This window comes from Lolium perenne, chromosome 6 (genome assembly GCF_019359855.2).
Source record: "Lolium perenne isolate Kyuss_39 chromosome 6, Kyuss_2.0, whole genome shotgun sequence".
Classification (NCBI taxonomy): Eukaryota; Viridiplantae; Streptophyta; class Magnoliopsida; order Poales; family Poaceae; genus Lolium; species Lolium perenne.
Genome location: NC_067249.2, coordinates 172,583,673 through 172,604,917, shown reverse-complemented (window position 1 = coordinate 172,604,917; position 21,245 = coordinate 172,583,673). Strand labels below are relative to the sequence as shown.

The 21,245-nt window shown below is 43.6% G+C and overlaps 2 protein-coding genes across 2 annotated transcripts; one reads left to right on the top strand and one right to left on the bottom strand.

Moving 5' to 3' along the window:
• The first annotated feature begins 10,632 nt into the window (after positions 1-10,632).
• On the top strand, positions 10,633-13,711 carry LOC127306922 (NAC domain-containing protein 7). Its single transcript, XM_051337623.2, has 4 exons — positions 10,633-10,948; positions 12,080-12,260; positions 12,361-12,632; positions 12,712-13,711. The coding sequence occupies exons 2-4, from the start codon at positions 12,101-12,103 to the stop codon at positions 13,339-13,341; spliced, it is 1,062 nt and encodes a 353-aa protein (XP_051193583.1). The 5' UTR covers positions 10,633-10,948; positions 12,080-12,100; the 3' UTR covers positions 13,342-13,711.
• An 85-nt stretch (positions 13,712-13,796) lies between these two features.
• On the bottom strand, positions 13,797-20,801 carry LOC127306924 (thylakoid lumenal protein TL20.3, chloroplastic). Its single transcript, XM_051337624.2, has 6 exons — positions 20,425-20,801; positions 20,293-20,322; positions 19,428-19,534; positions 18,959-18,993; positions 15,030-15,158; positions 13,797-14,279 (listed from the first exon to the last, which is right to left on the bottom strand). Exons 1-6 carry the CDS (start codon positions 20,733-20,735, stop codon positions 14,088-14,090), a joined length of 804 nt encoding a protein of 267 aa, XP_051193584.1. The 5' UTR covers positions 20,736-20,801; the 3' UTR covers positions 13,797-14,087.
• Positions 20,802-21,245: the final 444 nt, after the last annotated feature.

Here is a 21,245-nt window from a genome sequence, read left to right as displayed (position 1 = left end):
CACACGCGGTCTCGCAGCCTTTGCATTTTCTTTTTTAGCTTTTCGTTTCTTGTTACTACCTTTCAGCAGCTGTGCATTGCCCAGAGTATACAGTACTCTACGCATGTGCACATCAGTATATGTACTGTACACCGTATTGCTAGCAGCTGGTGGCGTAGAGGCAGCCAGGCTGACCATGATGGGGCAGGGTGGGCCCGGCGAGGATTGGCAAGCCCGCAACGTCCTCTTCTCATTGGCCGCACGAGCACCCCGGCGACCAACCGGAAGGCGCCACCGCCACGCCGGACAGATTGAGGCCATCCCAGGTAGGCACTCCGGCTGCTGCTAATGATTTGTGGCGGCCCGGCCATGGGTAATTAACCCTTGATAATTAGAATTACCAGATCCATCCATAGCTTACCATGGCATGATGGTAGGCTGGTGGCGCTACCATTGACCTTAACCACCACCTCCACATCGCTGGAGCATTTACCATATTGATTTAATCCGACACAACACTAAACATAGCATGATCATAGAAATAGTAATTGAAATAATTATGCAAACTGACAAAATAGATGAAGAAATTATATCTAAATGTGATAAAGCAATCAAAAATACTCCAAAGGCTAGAACTAGAAACTCTGGCAATATCTGACATAAAGGTGACATGGGCCACTTCTTTTGGGCTTATGCTTCTGAAGAAGCCGGCTTATAGATTTCGGTGGGGGGAAACTCCGGTGAGGAGAAGCTCGTAGAAACTGTTTTTACACTTCTTTTGGGCTTATGCATTGTAGGCATGTTTGTTGTGTAATGTCGGCAATACCCCTGAATTTGAGCTTGGAGGTGCCCTCCTGCAATTCTGAAAATAGTATATCTTCTAAATTTCCTCTATTTTAATATATTTGATTGTCATCTGACAGTGCTAATACATTAGAAATTTCCACTAGGAATCCCACAAACTAATACATTAAAAATTTCCACTAGAAATCCCACAAACTGAAAGTGCTAATACAAATAATCATGTACACAGTACCGAGTATACATTCCTGTAGATTGTTTTCTGTTATTGCAAGCCCACAATCATTCCTTTGGTGGTTGATCGTTTTGACTGCGACTCTGCGAGTGCTTGCTGCTGAGCTTCCTGGCCAGCGCAGCGGAGTAGGTCGCGCTCATGTCCTAGCCGGCAGAGCAGATTGGGCTGGGCGCGCGGGTGGAGCAGCTACTGGGTCAACGGCGCCCGGAGCAGGTCGGTGCGAACTGGCAGAGTAGATGCGGAGGAGGACGTCGGGCGGAGCGGCCAGCTCGTCGTTGACGCCGACTTACCGGTGGAGAGTCCGGCATCGATCGCTCCTGGTGGTGGAGACGGGGAGCGCAAGAACGAGCAGCGGATGCGGCGGGTGGGCGCTTTCGGGAGGCGGAGCCGGCCGTGGGTGGGCCGAGCAAGGGAGCAGCGCCGGCGGCGGTCACGCGGAACCCCAGCACGTTCGCGTGTCAGCGATGCGGGACAAAGAGACAGAGCGATGCGACTTGGGACGAAACGCTGCCTTTTTTCCTTTTTCTTTTTCACTTGTTCAAAGCGTTATACTCTGGAAGGGCAATATGCTGTAAATAGAAGCAGCAACAGGGGCAACTTGTTGTACCGTTTCGATTTAGAGCTGAGAAGCTCGGGAATCTCCCCAGAAACAGGTCGCGAGCAGTTTCTGGGTATAGTCACAAACGCAGTTTCTCGGTGAAAATAAGCTAGACTGAAGCCTGACACTTCTTTTGGGCTTCAGCTGTGCACCACCTCGAAACTGGCCTAGAAGCCCAAAAGAAGTGGCCCATAGCCACATCCCAAGCAACAATGGAAGCATGGGGCAGCAACTATAGCGGCATTGTCTCCTATGTTGAGATTGCCGAACAAGTAATTGACGTCCGGGAAGTTGTCATCGTTGTGGAAGTCGTCATGAGACGATGTCGTGTTGCGACTAATCACGCTAGAGCGCTACTAAAAAAACCAATCGCCTCGAGGCTGGCCTACAGTACCGTCCTTTGGCGTACGCCGGAAGAAGGGATGGGGAAGATGTGAGCGGCGGCGCAAGGTTTTGGAAATATGTAATCTCATGTCTCGTCCATATTAGGGTTCACATCAACAATTATATAGCGCATGCTATAGAGGTTGTGAGGCACAGTCCCCATTCAAGTCAACACAACCCACAGTCCTAAAAAAACTGGAACCGTCTAATAAAACGTATGTTAGTGACTCACGAACTAATCAATTAATACATGATTAATTTCTCAAACACCAAAAATATAGATATGCATACGTATGAGCTCGGCTCGACTCAATTGTGCAACCCGGCGTCGCGTCAACACGAAGGGCAACGAAGGAGGAGGATTAGGCGAGGGCTTCACCTCTTTTCACATCTTATTGGGAGTAGAAAATCTCAGCGTCCAACTAGCAAAATGAGACTATATTTTGGTCCTAAGTCCTAACTAGTGCAGCCGTATATAGGCCAATAAAAATTTCAGAATTTGTATTTGCTATGTGCCTTAACAGCAAGTTTCAACAAGCACCATATTGCGCGGCGAGATTTCTTCTTTTTTTACCGTCATACGTACCGACAACGCAGATGATCTACGCGAGTAGAGCTGCACCGCCTAGCTCCTAGCAACGCAGTAAATTATGAGCGGCGGTTGTTGCGTCGCGTGGCCGGCCGGCCTAGCTTGCGGCGGTGCCGTGCCTGCCACCGCCACCACCGCTCTTCTCCTACCTGGCGAAAGTTACTGCGCCGCGCCGCGCACAGAGCACTCGACGAGGGGAAGAAAGATGTCTAAAAGTTACCGTTCGCTCCATGGCCCTCCCATGATTCTGCAGGCAAGTGGATAAGACGCCGGGCCCCACGTTCCCAGGGCGGGAAGGAAAACCCTCCATGCGATCCGTCCAACAGCCATGATGCCATGGTGGAAAAGATCGTCGATCGAGAGCTACCGCCACCGTGCATGCGTAGAATCGATCCGATTTGATTGATGGCGCAAGCTAATGTTCGGTTCGGGTATATGATGGCAACGGGCCAGATGTTCTCGATCACTACAGTGTAGGTGGAGCTGAGCAGCGATGAATTGACCGCCTAATTACCACCCAACATATGAACTCAGATAGTTGCCGCTTTTGGCCGGCGCGCGCCGCCGCTCTGCAGTGAGAAATTTCTGACACCCGCGCGCGGTTTGCTGGCTCGCCGGCCGTTCTCGGAAGTCGTCGGCGGTCGATCGCCGGCGCGTCCGCGCGTGCATGATCGATACACGCGAGTGGAGCCGCAAATGCTTCATACATATACATATGTCAAAGGCCAAGCTCCAAATCACAGGTCAAAAAGATAAGCAAAGCCATGATTAACTAGGCACCCGTATGCACCTGCACTCTTGCGCTTGGCTTTGGCCACTACTACTTGCGCACTTGCCCTGTTGCCCATCGATAAACGACGTGCATGCATGCATTCCCGTGCGAGGCCGGCCGGCTGGCGCGCGCGCCGCCGGGTGCACGCGCGCGTGGCATGTAGAGATCCGTCTTAGTTTTGCTTCACTTCACCACCAGGGGATTAGACTGAATATACCAAGATGCAACCAAGCTAGATAGCTTCCATCCAAATGCGTCCGAGAAGAGGAGATCGGCGCGACGATCGACCGGCCACCAGTCACCGTCGAAGCCAGGTGTTTGAGCATATCGATTTTATCCAAGCGCGCTATATATACCGCTCGATATACCTTGTTGGCTAGTATCCATACACACACACTTATAATGCGAAAAGCTCTTCTCGACGGCGCCTTCTCCGAACAAACCAACAACATCATACAAGGACGCGAAAGCACACCTCATCGTACAAAGGCACGCTATATAGCTGGTTCTCGCTAAGGACTGATGCCTTGGGGAGCAAAATACAATATACGAGTTTTTTGGGGACAAAACACACACAAAAATCTAATCTAAGCTCTCTCCAACAAAAAGTTCTTTCCACCATTCTTTTTTTGGAATGTGGTTTTCCAAACAGAGAAGAGATTTACAGAAGATCGGTCTCTTAAGTTTTTTTAACTGCGATTTTCTCCCTTTTCCATTAATTGTTCAACAGAAATATAATACACCAATTTGGCCACTATTAGTAGATAAAATGATTTATTTTACTTCACAATCCCAAATATTTGCTTAGGAGTCAGTACATAAATACTTAATATAATTTCTTCGATTTGATCTCCTCATGTCTTCAAGGCATGTCTACCAACAGCAATAAAAAGGGAAACATGAAAGAAGAGAATATATTGCTAGGAAAACCCGTTGTATGACCTCGCCATCAAGACCATACCACGGGACAAAAAACCTACCCATAAACTACTGCAGAACATCCAAAAGTCTCAACATAGTTCACGACCACCAACGTTCGAAAGAGCCACCAAAACAAGAACAACAACACGCATCAGCAAAGCGCAGACCTTAGCTTTCCATGCATGATCATCAACCTTCGAAGAACCAGAGACGACGAGCGCGCCACTCCATCACCAACCATCGTTTCCTAGAGTCCAGTAAGCTCTAATGCCTTGTACATTAGCTGCTCAGCACCTCATTTGATCAACATCTCGTCGTCAGCTCCATACAAACCTACCCAATAACAAAGAAACAAGCACATAGAGAAGATAGTCACCACAGGAAACCTCACAGGCTTTTTTTCAAAAGTTATCAGATTCCTAACATTCCATATTCCCCAACAAGCCACAACAAAAATAAACATATGAAACAGTGTGCCATGTGAGAAATAAACATGAAACCAAAAAATGCATTACCACAAGGAATTTGGGCAAGTTTCAGTTTTAAGAGCATTGCGCACCACACCCCACGCAACTTTAGCATGAGAGCAAGAGAAAAACAAATGTGGGGCAGTTTCCTTACAATCACAAAAGGAGCACAACTCCACTTCCTTTTTTCAAATTATCCGGGTGAGAATAGCATTTCTGAAAACTTGCCACAAGAAAATTTTAATTTTAACAGGAATTGGCCTTCCAAATCCACTTATTATTGGCCCCAACTAGATCATTTTCCAAGAACTGATACATCGATTTTATGGAACATCTCTTATTAGCAATGAGGCACCATATACAACACCATCCTCAACATCAGATCTCCTGCAGGAAACCATGTTTGGTATACTCCCACTGATTCACCATATGAGGAAGTAATCCCCTCCGAAAAGGTATATTAAATCCACGGCTTCACACTTTTTCGGAAGTCCAATCTTGAGCATGACAAGTATCATATAAGGCAGGGTAAGCCTCACACAAGGGAACTTGGTCCAGCCATGGATCAATCCAAAATCTTACCAAGTTGCCTTTATTCAAGATAACCGGACGCCTTTAAAAGAAGACTCCCTCAGCTTTAACAAGGATTTCCCAACAGGGAGAATCCGACACCCTTGGTTTCGCAGAAACCATAGATTTATTTTTCAAATATTTAGCCCTCACAATGTCCTGCCAAATGTCCTTTTGAGTTTCCAATTTCCACCACCACTTAGGTAATAAAGCAATATTTTGTATCCTCAAATGCTTCACTCCCAAACCCCCTTTACTTTTTTGAATTGCACACTCTATTCCACTTTACCATGTAGTACTTTTTTTTTCCGGCCCAAACAAAATCTCCTACTAGTTTATTCAGCTATTCAATGAAAGTCAAGCAAAATAAAAACATCGACATGTAAAAAAGAAGGGGTACCTGATAAGAAGGAATCTAACAAGATCAGTCTTTAAGTTGTTGCCACAAAAATTTGGAAGTCATATTATATCCACCATGCTCAAATCAGTGCTACATATTTAGTGTTAATCTGAAAATACTACTATTTAAGCTTGGGAAGGACCCATGTTAGAGTAATCTCCGCCGGTTGAACTTAGGGTAAGTAGTAAAAAACTTGGAATTAATCGAGTATATGTTGAACCGAAATTTTGAACATGTCATTGACTAGGGAATTGTTCGACTCATTTTGGCTTGAACCAGTCGCCGATCTTGGTAAGCCATGCTGACTACATTTTCTTGAAAAGGTTTTTTTATCCGAATTTGAATAAAAATAAATTTCAGATATACTATTTTAAATATTTTTGCAACTTTCAGCCAAATATGAAAGCGAAAGATTCACACTTTTCAAACCAATCTGAAACTCTTGTATTTATGTTCTATAAGTACTCTAGAAAAATTGAGATAACTTTCCAAGACATTTGAAAGTTTGGACTGATTTTTCAACATTCGGCCAAAATTTTGATACTAAATTAAACTTCTCAAAACGTAGTGAAAACTATGTCCTTTATAAAAAAAATCTTAGCTTTTCAAGAATTGTGAAGAGTAATAATTCATTGATTCGCGCTTCTGAGCTATAATCCAGGACCAAAGAGCTTATAATCGATCAAGTCATGTAAAATATTTTTTGGCGAATTGTATATATGACTTTGAGTATAATACCCCCTACTAATGTCACACAAATTTTTGGGTATTGGTTGAGGGGTGTAGAGAAGCATGATAAAGATCATATCCAAGTTGGAGTATGTCCTTTCTTATGGGCTATTTGGAATAAAAGAAACAGTTATATTTTTTTAACAATGCAGAATCTAATTGTTCATGCAGTTCGCTCCTTTGGCTACTCATCGGATTTGTACATGGTCTTACATGAAGCCCACGGAGAAGCATCAGGATGTGGATATTGGGTTCAACCAATTGAAAATGGTTGCGCGGGGTATATGCAGCCAGTGCAACTGGCCTTTTGATTTTCGGATTGCATGTTGATGCATGATCATTTGTTGTTGTCCTTTCTTTTTAGATGGTTGATCCATGCTTCACTTTATGTGACCCGTGAGTTGCAAACTTTTGTAATAATCGAATAATAGCAGAGTAATAAAAGTTGTATTCATCAATCGACGCACAGGCTAGTATATCCCCATTTCAAAAAAATATTAAATACCATCTGAGTCCCAAATTTGCCCATAATGATAGTTGAAACATAGCAATTAGCTTTAGATAGAAAAAACTTTTTTTCTAATTAGGGCTACACAAGTAAAATTTTCTTTGTATACTCCTATTTCTCATGTGATGCACACAGCTTGAGGCCCCGTTTGGCATCAAACTATTTTTGAAGTATTTAGGGAATACTTCAGTTTCTAAAAATACTGAAGTATTAAATACTTTAAGCTGTTTGGATATGATAAATATTATGATTTTAAAACTAAAGAATTCTCTAACATTATATTTTTTTTCAGGTATTGAATAAAGAGGACTGGCCCTCTTTTTTCTAAAAATAAGAAAGAAAAAAAGCTGAAAGTATTGCTTTGCCAAGCACTAAAATACTATAGTATTGATATACTTCAGTTTTAGAAAAAATGTAGTTTTGGAGAATAGTTCTGTTTTAAAATCACAATAATCATTTTATCCAAACACCTAAACTATTTAGTACTTTCGAATATTTAGAAACATGAGTATTATATGGATACTTCAAAAAATATTAAATGCCAAATGGGGCCTTGGGCCCTTGCTTAGCTTTTACAGGGAAAATCAATGAACGAAATAACAAATAAATTGGCATTTTGTGGCGAGTTTTGTCAGAACAATAAAAAAAAATCCGAAATTCCGAAATTCGTTCCTGACAGGAATCGAACTCCGGTCATTAGGCACTGAGCTAAGCCCACGTCGTCCACAATAATAAAATTGATTGACAAGCTAACTAGCTGGGCAATACTTAAGAATAATGATAATCAATTATGATAAAATTGGTTGATTCACTCATTCACAACATCATTTTAGTTATTTGTACCCGTCAATCGGCAAGAGATGATCTAATCTACTCCCTTGTTCCATAGTTTCTGTTGCGGTTTTCCAAATTTGAACTGCAATAATTATGAAATGGAGCATATAATTTCTTTTGCGGTTTTACTTCAAATTTAAACTAGTACAATAATTATGAAACGGAGTACTAATTAGTTGCATGCTTCCCACGCGAGTATATTTTCTCAAGTCTGAGTGCATTTTCTTGTGAGAACACAGAGCTTTGTTGATCAACCAGAAACACAGCTATGTGCAACAAAAGCGAGCTTGCTGCTCGTCCAAGCATGAGGGTTGATGAGCTGGTGGCCTGCGCGCTAGGTCGCCAACAATAGCTGCATGCGCACGTGAGATATATGAGCAGCCGGCCGGCCGACGCCGACGTTCTCAAGAGATCGGAACACGCATGTGCTAAAATCGATATTTACAACCATCCATATTAAGGTCGATGTTGTTCGTTCCATCCTAGCTTTCACATTTGCGTGCGAACGAAGCGCGTGCATTGTCGCACTGTGGACCACACACAACTGATCGAACTAAGCACGCACGCGCGCCCACAAAGATGATATTTATCATCAAGTAGCAGTGTAGAGTTTAGCATATCCAACTGGCCACATAATTAAGTAGCACTCCATTTTGGATGTTAGCTAGCTAGCTAGCCAAGCCTGGACTCGATCAGGGGTACTCTCAGGACCATTGCCGAATGCCGACGATCCACGAACCCAAATTTAAAACAGCAAGAAATTAAACCATCCTTCCCAAAATACAGTAATTAAGTGCATGACAACGTACGTGAATCACCCCAATTTTGGAGTTGAAGCACCCCAACTTTGGAGTTGACAGTTGAGGCACCCCAATTTTGGCAAAGTTAAGCACATGACTACATGAGTACCACTGTCTGATGTATGAATACGGATATATACTATCGATCCGAGATTGGTAGCTAGGGTTAGAATCTGCCGAAACTCCTTTGCCAGTTTGGTAAAAAGGCATGGACACGTAGGGGGGCATGTGGATCCCAGGGGTTCAGCACCGGTAGACACTAGTCCAGTGTTGGAGAAGCTTGGAGGCAATGATCAGGTCTAGCCCACGCCGGACCGTCGGCCGCCACGGCGTGACTGTTCCTGCCGGCACCGGGATCCGACGCGATATTGCTGCTCGTTGAATTTTGTGTGTTGTGCATTTGCTTATGTATTTCTGATGGCGCGCGTATCTAGGAAATCATCTGTGCGTCTAGGTGTAAATAAAGACGATTCAGATCAGCATTGTACATAATACTATACCCTAAGCAGGACAGTAACGATTCATACCATTCAGCTCGAGTCCGATGACACTTTTTTTTTCTTTTTCGAAAATTCCACCGATCCATTCATAATCTTCAACGGCAGTACAAGAAATTTAGAAAGTATAAAAATTACAAACAGACCCTTTGATCACCTAACAAGGATTACAAGCACTCTAGCGAGCCGAAGGTGAGCTGTCGTCCTCGCCCTCCCTCATTGGCTTCGGTCAAATCTTGTCGCAGTAGAGATTGTTGTAGTAGACGAATGGAAAGTCACCACGCTAAGATCTCAGAGAAGTAGTGCACGAGAACAACAACCATCGCTGATGAACAGAAGCGTAGATAAGAAGGAACACAGACCAACTCCAGCGAGATTCGTCGGAGATAACCTCCGCAATCCCTCTGACGACGCTAAACGCACGACCGAGATGGGGAGGAATTTATTCCATCGTTAGGGAGTCGCCACCGGCATACCTTTCTAAGTAGGATGGAAACCCTAAACAGAGTGAAAAAATAACATCAAAAACGTAGCCCTCCTGCCGACAAGGACCAGGATCCACCGCGCTCCATGGCCCTAAGCTTCAGGTTCTATATTAACATAATAAAACCTTATTATTAAGCTATAGTCATCACTCATCAGTACATTTCATATGCTTACTCCTAACTTGACTTGACTGCAGAGAGGGGATAAGATATTTGGCTTTCATGACACTGGATCTCTGCTTTCCATTTGGAGGAGGGTCGCTGTCAAGATATACTACCTAGGTCGGTTCCGAAGTGGGTCATGAAGATGGATCAGGGACAGCGACCATCGAGATGGGAACCGCGGGGCCGAAGTGATTAATTAAGCGAGTTCGATCATAACTGCAAGAATGGAGATCGAGCGCTTAAACATGATCAGATAGACATGGCACCAACTAGCAGGCGAACAAAAAACACTTCAGGCAAACATCTCGTCTAGCATTTCATCCCGTGCATATCTGCAGGTTAATTTCAGTGATCTGAAACTATTTGCTGGAGAAAGAAGGAGGGAGAGAGTCGAGAGAGTTGTAGTGTTCCTGACTCCAGCTCCCTCCTCTCATGGCTCATCCAAGTGGCCCGGCCCTATAGAACACCATATATATGGGAGGCAATCCCGTAGCCCCCGTTACATTTCACTACACTCCACCCCTCTCTCATCTCCATCCATCCATCCTCTTTCCAGGCCGGCCACATCTGAGAGAGACGCCTACTCGCTACTCGGAGCTCGATCGGAGCTTGGAGGCCGTAGCAAGAGGCAGGCAGCACGGGTGCTGGCGGTCGCTGTTGGTGGCGGGTGGAGGTGGTGGCGGTTACGGTGGAGAAAGGCGCGGCACCAATCGGGAAAGGGCACGAGGAGATCCAGGGCTCCCCGGATTTCGGCCCCCAGACTTTGCCCGCAATCCATCCGCCCTTTCCGCCCCTCCGCGCGTGTCCCTCTCCCCTAGCTTCCTCCCAGGCGAAAGCGAGACGACGATCAGCTAGAGAAGCCTGGGGCCAGCCTATATAGATCAACCCAAACTACCTACGGGTTGGTGTGGTAAGACTCTAACATAGACCCTCTTGTTATCTGTCTAGCTTCTCTTCGGTGCCCTGCCTACGCTCCTGGGTATAAATTCAGGCGCTGCCTCGGCACTGCATGGGCGAAGGGTGCTTGCTCTCTGTCGACTCTCTTGGGATCGAGAGTTCGAGATCGAGCACGTCGTGCAAGGTCGCCAACTGATTAAGGTGCTTCTCCAGGGGCGGGCTCAGCCGAAGAGAAGACGACGAGCAGAAGAAGAAGCCTGTGTGTGGTAGATTCAGGCGTACGAGTCATCAGGCTTCTCTTCTTCGTACTGTGCAGTGTAAGAACTCTCTCTCCCACCGTGTATGCATGCATCTATGCTTATTGGACGAGCAAAAGACTTTCTACAATATGCATCCATGCAATGATATCTTCTTCCATTGGTTATCTCCGTGTTACGATTTCATCAGGAATAGTATGCTTCAATCAGGAAGAAGCTGAAAATCTTCTGTTTTTTCTTCTGTATAGGTAGTAGTTTTTAATTTGTGCATGTTCATTTCTGAATGTTATTGTGGTAGTGCCTCATATATACCAGCTAGATCGATCTCAACTAGTTGCTTTCCACATGGATTCAGCTAGCTAGCAATGGCATGCACTCATTTCAGACCTGTATTTATCCTATGCATGCACCCGTTGACATTATTTTCTGGCTTCTCTATACCCTTTTCCTTTTTCTTTTCTTTTTTACTTTTCAAACCGGGTTTTCTGATGAAAGTCGTTTGAATGTTTCCTAGCAACAATATATACTACTGGTTATTTTATGTCGTAGCTGCACTAGTTTTATGGAAACTCACCGGAGAAAAGGTGGCTTAAGTGGACGTGGATTGTTTTTAACACCGAAATGGACATATTGATTGTATAGATAATTGTTCAAGCTTGTTTCCAGATAAATTCATTGACATGCTGCAAAAACTATTGTTGTGAAGTGATGTATTTCGTTCGTATATAATTTCAATCATGCAGTACATATATTTGAGCAAAAAGGCCTCCATGATCACCAATCTTGTCTTCCTTGGCACAAAAGTAACCTGTGATAACATTGAATTCATCAGGTTATCGTATATGCGATGAAAGTATACTTTTCATCTACTGTCATGATTGCTTGCTTTCCCTGGAAATGTCATTGATCCCATTGGAGATGGAACAAAAGCTTCTCATCCAGTTGTAAACGAAATAAACAGCTACTATGTCCATCTACCATGCTTGGGCACAAAGCAACATTTTCTCAAGAAAACAAAGAAGAGAACTGCAAATGGAATAAAAGCTTCATATATACCATGTGCCCTAATTGAACTGGCTGCTTGTTAATTTGCAAAAAAGGAGTATATTTAAATGGCAAACTCTTAATAATTCACGATACCTTTTGATAAATTCAATTTTATTACTGACTTTGTTTTAACTTGTGGTGCAGTCACTCTGACAGTGGAACAGGATGGACACTTTCTCCCATGTTCCCCCGGGTTTCCGGTTTCATCCGACTGACGAGGAGCTCGTTGATTACTACCTGAGGAAGAAGGTGGCATCGAAGAAGATCGACCTTGACGTTATTAAAGACGTCGATCTGTACAAAATCGAGCCATGGGATCTCCAAGGTAACTACTGAAACATGCGGATGGAGTTTGTTTGGTTCACAGATACATGCACAAGAACTAAACTCATCGGTTCTCGCGCAACTGTAAAATGAACAAGCAGACAAGTGCAAGATTGGTATGGAGGAGCAGAGCGACTGGTACTTCTTCAGCCACAAGGACAAGAAGTACCCGACGGGCACCCGCACCAATAGGGCAACGGGCGCCGGGTTCTGGAAGGCGACGGGAAGGGACAAGCCCATCTACATCAACAACTGCCTCGTCGGGATGAGGAAGACACTCGTCTTCTACAAGGGCCGTGCGCCCAACGGCCAGAAGTCCGACTGGATCATGCACGAGTACCGCCTCGAGACGAACGAGAACGGAGTCACACCCGTAAGTAATCATATATGCCCCTTGTTTCATCTTTACCAGTTCGCTTGCTAACTCGTGCAATGCTGGTTTGATCGAACAGGAGGAAGGATGGGTGGTCTGCCGGGTGTTCAAGAAGCGAGTGGCAATGGTGAGAAGGATGTCAGACATTAGCTCGCCTTGTTGGTTCGACGACAATGGCACTGGCGGTGTATTCATGCCGGACCTTGATTCACCGAGGCAACTAGGGTACCAGCACCACCATTCCCAAAACTCAGCGGCGTACCACAGCCAGCAGCTGTACCACTGCAAGCCGGAGTTGGAGTACCACCACCTCCTGCCACAAGAGGCCTTCCTGCAGCAGCTTCCTCACCTGGAAAGCCCCAAGCCCCCAGCCTACATCGGCCATGGCAGCAGCAACCTCCTGTCGCCGAACAGCAGTCTCTTTGTGCACGGTGGAGCATCCATGTCCACCGGGCAGCAACAGTCGATGGATCAAGCACTTTACATGGCTGCCCCAGATGGCGACACATCGGCCACTGATTGGAGGCTTCTCGACAAGTTTGTGGCGTCCCAGCTGTTCAACCATGGCGATACGAATCAGAAGGACTCGGCCAATTACTCCAATCCTGCGGTGCAGGTGTTTCAGGCTGAGAACAAGCATGAGGAGGACTTGGATTACGCTTCCACGACTGCTGGCTCCAGCAGAGGCGAGGTGCATCTGTGGAAATAGCTTCCAAACACAAAACACTCCATTGGATACCATATACAATTTATACCATCCAGATCTGATCTAGTGTACAAATATAGCCGACCATATATGTCATGATTTATCATGGTATATATGCATACATATACATAATAAATATATAACCGAAGTGGTTATGTATTGTATATTATTTGACATCAGGTCTCCGGCCTGATGCTAATAAGGTAGCTGAAAGCCGAAGCCAAGGGGCTTCAGTGACTGACTTGACCATTTTGTAAAAATAGTCAAGCTGTTGATGGACGTCTATTTTGTCCAGTCCATCAGTCAAAATGGCAGCTATGGTCGCTGCGAATGCCGATGCATCAACAATGTTTATCAACTCTACAGATGTACCATGTATCTCAATTCACTGAAATGGAATGGAAAGCTTATTTATATTGACAAAGATATGTTCCTCTAGTTAGCTAGCTAGGATGCACTTCAGAATGTAGACATGAACACTTTTTTTACAGCAATATGTCTTCAAATATTCATAATACATGTACATAGTATACATAAGGCATCAAACATTATTCGGTATGAATACTTTATCTACAATCCCTAGTTTACCTGATTCCGTTGCCATGTTACAACTCTCGGGAAAAGTTGGCGAAATGTCTGGATTCTCTGAATGTCTGAACCATTCTGCTTTGTCTTTCACCCAATCTTCAATAGCTATACAGCATTGAATGCTATGCACAACTTGCACCCTATGCTCGATAATTCCTCTTTCACTTTGTATCACACAGACCACTAGCTTCGTCACAGAAACCATCACGGTCTAGAAGTTTAGGAGGTGGGGCACTTAAAAGAGGGGAGGAAGGGCTCCCATACGCATTTCGGCGACTGTTGCCACATCCAAGGCTCTTCCGGGTGCTGACCCCCGTTATAGGGTTGGTTCCGCTTGCATATTTACATAAAGCCTACAGATGAATTATCAGAAATTCAGAATAGATCATTTTCCGTTTGCGTGCTTATAGCTATAGAGAACTCACGCAAACACTGAAGATGGACAGTGAAGATCGCCAAAGTAGGTGATCTTTTGGTATATCATAGTTTAGTGGAGATATGATAATTCAAAACAACATATTCAAACTGCGCATTGAGAATTAATTTCATTACTAATACGAACGGCATATTCAACTGAGAAATAAAAACATACAGGGTTCTATGTAGGCAACACAGGTGGTGGGCTAAGCCTATCGGCCTGGGATAGAATCCTTACGCTTATTTTTTACTTGGTTGGGTAGTTCCTCCTAGCCACCCATTCGTTTTAGGATGAACGTTGATCTTCAACGCAACAGTAAGACTCAGCTTCTTGATCAGTTGGAACTAATGCTTGACATAAACAGAATTCATTGTCTAAAGCACATGCGATTTCCTTCCTAGGCAACCAAGACATCAAGGCCAGGAGACAATCAAGTCCTTGTAATTCTACTTTGGGTGGGCATGTGAACAATTTCGATTTTCCTTTCTGTAAAGTACAATTTTGACAGCTTATTGGACATACACCGTTTTGTTCAGTCTATGGGGGCAATTAAAGGCACATCTTGACAAAACGATGTGCTAAGCTGCTTATCATGGAATCATGAATTTTACGAACATCTTAAGAAGAATCATAAACTTATACGGAAAACTTATAACATAGTACTGGTATGAAAGGAATTACATACCAGCTTCTGTTGTAGGTCAATAACAGCATCGCTGAAGTCAGCACCTTCAATGGTAGCTCCACCGAGATCACTACGCGTAAGGACAGTTCGTGCAAGCAGAGCATTTGTGAGATTAGCTTCATTGAGAACCTGTACACAGTATTCAATGTTCAACACTTGCTTAAAGGTAAACCTGCCATGGAATTATCTATTTGGATAACTTTTCCTACTACAATTAAGAAAAGGGGCAAAAGCTCCACTAGCCAGAATCAGTGATCTGATAACTGAACTTGACTTCACATTCCATATTCAGGTATACAGCACAGTAGTAATAAAAGAATCTTTGACTGCTCCGGCCAAGATGTATGGTTCACTACATTAATTTTTTAGATCTTAATGCCAAAATTTTGCATATGCATAATTAAATTATTGCCTCGCTGACTCATTGTGTGGTATTCTTATTATTTCTTGATAAAAAGTGTCCACTCTTGTGTGGTATTCTTGTTATTTCTTGAAAATATTCGCAAGTGTATAATAAGTTAAGCATAGTAAACAACAGTTTTATATACAACACAAGGGACAAAAATCAAATATGCCGATGCCAGGCTGCAAAAGAAAAATAATTGTAGCTGAACAGACAAAAGAGGCTAATGCCTTAACAGAAATTGAGTTTTACTGCTAGTGGTTGGCATCCTGTTTTATGAGAACAGAGATTGAGTTTTAATTCACTTTCTTGCTGATCAAGGTTCAACGCTTTGTTCCCTTCAGCATATTCCACCAAGAGTATGAGATAATACAATTGAAATCTATTCTATTCAGGCTGAGGATGGTAAGAAAGACGCACCCCGCACCAGCCCAGCATCAAAATGACGTCACTCCCACACAATGCCAAACCAGTAAGTAATCTCTCACACTAGCTCCCACACAACACAAATCCATTTCATATTTGTGGTTTGAAGCCATTTGCAGCAAACGGGTCAATGAAAATGGGTGGTGCAGTGCGGCCTCGCGCTGGACGTTAGGTGTGGTGCCTCTGGTCGGTAGAAACCTGGGCGGTCGTTCGATCCGCTGGTCGCTCGGGAAATCGGGAGTGATGCCGTGTGATGCGTGAGCATGGGCTCAACCCGCAAGTTGACCCCGTTTCGCTCGCTTCGGTATGAAGCCGCACCAAACCACGCCAAACTACAAAATGAGCCCAACCGCACCAACCCAACCCAAATGCTGTGTGAATCCGTTTAAACCCACTCCATTCATGCCCAAGCAAAAATCCAGCCCGTTAGACCCATTTGAACTCACCCCATTCGCAGCCTGAATTCTATTGATCTTCTGTATTTTCCTTGAGCATCTTTCGCAGCATTCAGCAATAGTGGATGAGACAAAATTCTATGTTTAAATTTCTACTCCCTCCGTTACATAATTCATGTCGTGGTTTAGTTCAAATTTTAAGCTGCCCAAGGCAAAACTTTATTCCAAACTTGTCTAGCAAAAAGCACTCAACACGAGGATGTGTGTACTTGACTCTGTCTGTTGATAATAAAAAGGAGAATTCTATTATTTTAGCCATCCTCTTCTCGTGTCTGTCGTACTTGTAGTCAGTGCTTCTGCTGTTTTCATGTGCTCTTTCGTTGTCCGTCAAATTATACCTCCAGTCCTAGAGGAGTCCGCTTTCCCTATGTTCAAAAATACGTGTACCTACCAGTTATGATATTCGCTGTAGTGTATTGGGATTTGAGAATCTAGTAGAGAATAATCACACGAGTCGAACCGCAAACTTGTAAGGTTTAACACTAATATGATCAGGAGAGCTAATATGTCAAGAAGATTCAAAATGTTGACTTGTGTCATCCCTAAAATAATATTCTTACAGCGAAAATCGTAGACTGATGAGGACAGATGGTGAAGCAACATTTTTCCAGAACACCTCGTAGATATATAGCAGGTGAAATCCTCATACAAGGCTTGAAGACATGATTGCATTGGCTTTCTTAGTGAGCAATCACATCATCAAGCAACTGTAGTTTTTACTTATTTTGAACAGGCAGCGGTGGGAAACCCCACTTGAAAATAATATTTGTTTCAGTCTTCTATCCTATTTGATCATTCAGCTAATTAGATGTTTCTGTCCTGATAAAAATAATTTACATGCATGAAAGAAACAGAAGAAGTCAAATAGTATGAAATCGGCACTCTGAAGTGGGGATACCATGCCAAGCGCTAACAGTGCACTAAATTGGGTGGCTCTGATATATTGTTTTCAAATAAATCATAAAGCTTATCATACTAATTTATTACGGCAGAAAGATAGGATACACTCATCGGAATATTAACGTTGGCATTGACATTTATTTTTGTATACCTCATGCACGCAGACAATCTACAGAAAAGATGACAGTCTATGTCCCAATTGAGGTTTGGAGAAGCCTTGGAGACGTGGCAATTGTATGGCTAACTAAGTTATTCAACCACATTTTTCAGTCAAACAAGATGCCCGAAGAGTGGAGAAAAAGAATATTAGTACGTATCTTAAATAATAAAGGAGATATTAGAAGTTGTACTAATTACCGAAGAATTAAGCTTATGAGCCATACTATGAACTGTGGGAGAGAGTCATTGAAGATCGCTTTAGGAGAGTGACGAATGTCACTGAAAACCAATTCGGTTTATGCCAGGGAGATGACCACAGAGACTCTTTTCTTACTTCGCCAACTTATGGAGAGATATAGGGAGCAGAAGAAGGACCTTCATATGGTCTTCATCGACTTGGAGAAGGCAAATGACAAGATAACAAGGACGGTCATGTGGTGGGCGCTGGAGAAACACAAAGTTCCAACAAAGTACATTACCCTCATAAGAGATATGTACGATAATGTTGTGACAATTGTTCGCGCAGGTGATAGTGAGACCAAAACCTTTCCAATCACGATAGGACTACATCAAGGGTCAGCCTTGACCCATACATGTTTTCCTTAGTGATGGATGAGGTGACGAAGGATATACAAGGAGATATTCCTTGGTGTATGCTCTTTGCTGACGATGTGGTGCTAGTGGATGAAACCAGGGTTCCCATAAATAGGAAGTTAGAGGTATGGAGGAAGACTTTGGAATCAAAGGGGTTTTGACTTAGTATGACCAAGACTGAGTACTTGCAGTGCGACTTTAGTGGTGTTAGGTGCGAAGATGGAGATGTTAGTTTTGAAGGAAAAATAGTGCCTAAGAGGGACACCTTCCGACACTTGGGATAATTGCTGCAAAGCAATGGTGATATAGATGAGGATGTTTGCCACAAGATCAAGGCACGATGGATGAAGTAATAACAAGTATCTGGCATCCTATGTGACAAGAAGATCCCAGAAAAGTGAAAAGAAAAGTTATAGGACGACAACCAATGATGCTATACGGTGGACAATGTTGGCCTACCAAAAGACAACACATAACAAATGAATGTTGCGGAGATGCGCATGATACGGGGATGTGTGGCCATACAAGAAAGGACCAGATTAGGAACAAGCTAATATTTGATAGGCTAGGGGTGGCACCGGTCGACGAGAAGCTAGTCCAACACCGACTAAGGTGGTTTGGTCATTTCCAATGGAGGCCTCCACAAGCAACATGAGTTCACTGTGGAATTCTAAGGAGTATGGAAAATACAAGGAGGGGCCGAGAACGACCAATGTTGACATGGGTAGAGGCGGTAAAAATAGACTTGGGAGATTCGAATGTTCCTAAAGATTTAGCTCTTGATAGGACCGCATGGAAACTAACGATCCATGTGCCGGAATCTTAATTTACTTATTTTTTTCTCTACCTTGTTTTGGTCTCCTTATATTTTCCGTTGGGTTTCATATCTAGCCTACCCCAACTTGCTTGGGAAAAAGACTTTGTTCATTTGCACAAAATAATTGCTATGTAAAACCAACATGATCAAGCTAGAAGAACCATTCAGGTTTTACCATGCGATCCATTAAAGTGTCACTCAAATCCGCACCTGCAAAAGACCAAAAGAGTACAAGGTGAAGCTTGAACCATAAATAATCACATGAGATGATTAAAGTATAAAATACTATGGAATAAGTCACAAAATCGCACTATATATTTCAACTGCTAGTAGTCAAGGCTTTTTTTTTTACTACCACCGTGATTTAACTCAAAACAAAATAAATACAATAAACTCCATATTTAGCTTCTTTGTTTGAGGTTTTTATTAGAAAGAGTGTGCTTTCTTGTAATAAATAGTAGCTAGAGGAATCTAAGATATCTCTAGTCAAATAGTCTCCATCAGTAAGGTACATCGGAGGACCACTGACCACTAAAAGGGGGCAATTAATTATGTGGATTGAGGATACTGCACACATCAAGTATGACAACACTAGGAATGGAGCTTAAGATCTCCACATAATGAAAAGGTGTTACTACAGTTACCTGTAAAATTTGCTCTATAAGCAACAGCCTTTTCCATATAAGCACCATTGAATGTGGAACCACTAAAATCTGACTCCCTCATATCAGCAGATGTGAAGTTTCCCCGCCTACATCAATCACTTAGGTCTCAGATAAAGGATAAACCATGAATAGAAAAATCTACTCGTAATAAGTTATCCATCTACAGAAGAAAAAAATGGCAATAAGCATGACAATAACTGCTACATTTGTTCCACTAAAAACTGCTTATTGTTATAGGCTTCTATTCTTCTTCTTGACTAGGCATCTAAATGAACTTACAGTTAACCCTATTGAGCATTTTGGCCCTAATTTCACCATCATAAGCGAACTTTATACAGGGAGAATTTTCCATGTAGTATATAGGTTAGACTGACGAACCAATGTTTCAGAAAGCATAATCCATCTAGGTGGAGACAGGCCCCAAGCTCGAAAGTCTGAGGCCAGGGGCACATAGATGCTTTGTTTGGTAATAATGATTCCAACACTGCCCACAATGCCAACATCAACACGGCGATACAAGATTGAACTAGATAGCTTCCGACTAGCGTTTTCTCTTTCTTTGTGGAATAGAATAGGGAGTATCTAAAACAAGGAGATCATATTTTTGGTGCACAAATATCAACTCTAAGCTTTTGGGTGCATAAATATGTACACTTCCACAACAATAAGAATGCCTTCAAACCGAAGCACTCAAGCAGTACAAGCCAAGTAAAATTTCTTACTAATTAATTCATTTAGACCGTTATTAATACATATCTATCCCAGACATAGAAGCATACATGAATTCTAACTCACAAGAATAAAATTAAGAAGGGGACTATACAAAAGTAAATAAAGAACCAACCTGAAGTTTTCGTTAACATGCACAGTCTTCCTGCGAAACGACGCAGAAAAGAACGTTATGAGCAAACCCAATGCAGCAAAGTGAGCAAGAGTAAATCAAGAGACGGAGAGATGCAGGTGTGGCGCGTGGTACTTGAGGTCGGCATTTCCGAACTGCACGGCTGAGCCGATGCCGAACTCGCCCCTCTGCTCCGCCTCGTACTTGTTGAGGTCGGCGTAGGCCGGCATCGCCGCTACTACGGCGGCGGCGAGGGCCGCGGAGACTGCTACGCGCCACCTCGGCGGCGCCGGCGAGGTGTTCGGCGCATTGCCGCCGTGGGAACGCTCGGTGGTCGCCTGGCAGGAGACACGCGGGAGGCGGCTGAAGCGACAGCGCTTGGAGGGCGCGTACGTCTTGGGTCGGGCGGCGGCGGCGGCAAAGGGGGAGGTGGAAGCGAGAGCCATGGCGGATTGGAGAGGAGGGTGAGGTGGGGAGTGGTGGCTCGCGCGCGAACACGTAACGGGCGGCACAGCCATTGGGACGGCGAGCGCGGAGAATCGATCCAGGTGGTCGCTCGATTTGGGCCGAAGGAAATCTATTTGGGCCAATGGAACCATGACCTTCCCATTTAACAGGCTTTCCAGTTGCCATTAGCCTTTGTGTATCTCTAAAAGCCCATTTTGAAGCATGAAAGAAGCAAAACCTGTAAAATTACATCTTAAGATGATCTTGAACATGGTCTTTCCATTGTGATCTTTCACCTTATGCGTTGATGTGGAGATCGACAAAACCATGTGAGAACAGTGTCACGTCATTGTCTTTGTATTCTCCAAGGTATAAAAAAACAGATACGTACAAAATCACCTTAGAAAGTATGTTGAGGATTATGAATAGATCGGTGGACATTTTGGAGAAAATTCAGCTGTTGCCTCCAGTGGTAGAACAGCCGGAGATAATCTAGTTTAGGCAAAGGT

What these genes read in the sequence shown, in the direction of transcription:
- LOC127306924 (XM_051337624.2), bottom strand. Translation starts at nt 20,735, where the DNA reads ATGGCTCTCGCTTCCACCTCCCCCTTTGCCGCCGCCGCCGCCCGACCC. An exon ending in TTCGGAAATGCCGACCTCAA is followed by an intron (nt 20,323 to 20,424) that starts GTACCACGCGCC and finishes GTCGTTTCGCAG; the next exon opens with GAAGACTGTGCATGTTAACG. An exon ending in TTGACCTACAACAGAAGCTG is followed by an intron (nt 14,280 to 15,029) that starts GTATGTAATTCC and finishes ATTCATCTGTAG; the next exon opens with GCTTTATGTAAATATGCAAG.
- LOC127306922 (XM_051337623.2), top strand. Translation starts at nt 12,101, where the DNA reads ATGGACACTTTCTCCCATGTTCCCCCGGGTTTCCGGTTTCATCCGACT. An exon ending in CGAGCCATGGGATCTCCAAG is followed by an intron (nt 12,261 to 12,360) that starts GTAACTACTGAA and finishes ATGAACAAGCAG; the next exon opens with ACAAGTGCAAGATTGGTATG. An exon ending in ACGAGAACGGAGTCACACCC is followed by an intron (nt 12,633 to 12,711) that starts GTAAGTAATCAT and finishes TTGATCGAACAG; the next exon opens with GAGGAAGGATGGGTGGTCTG.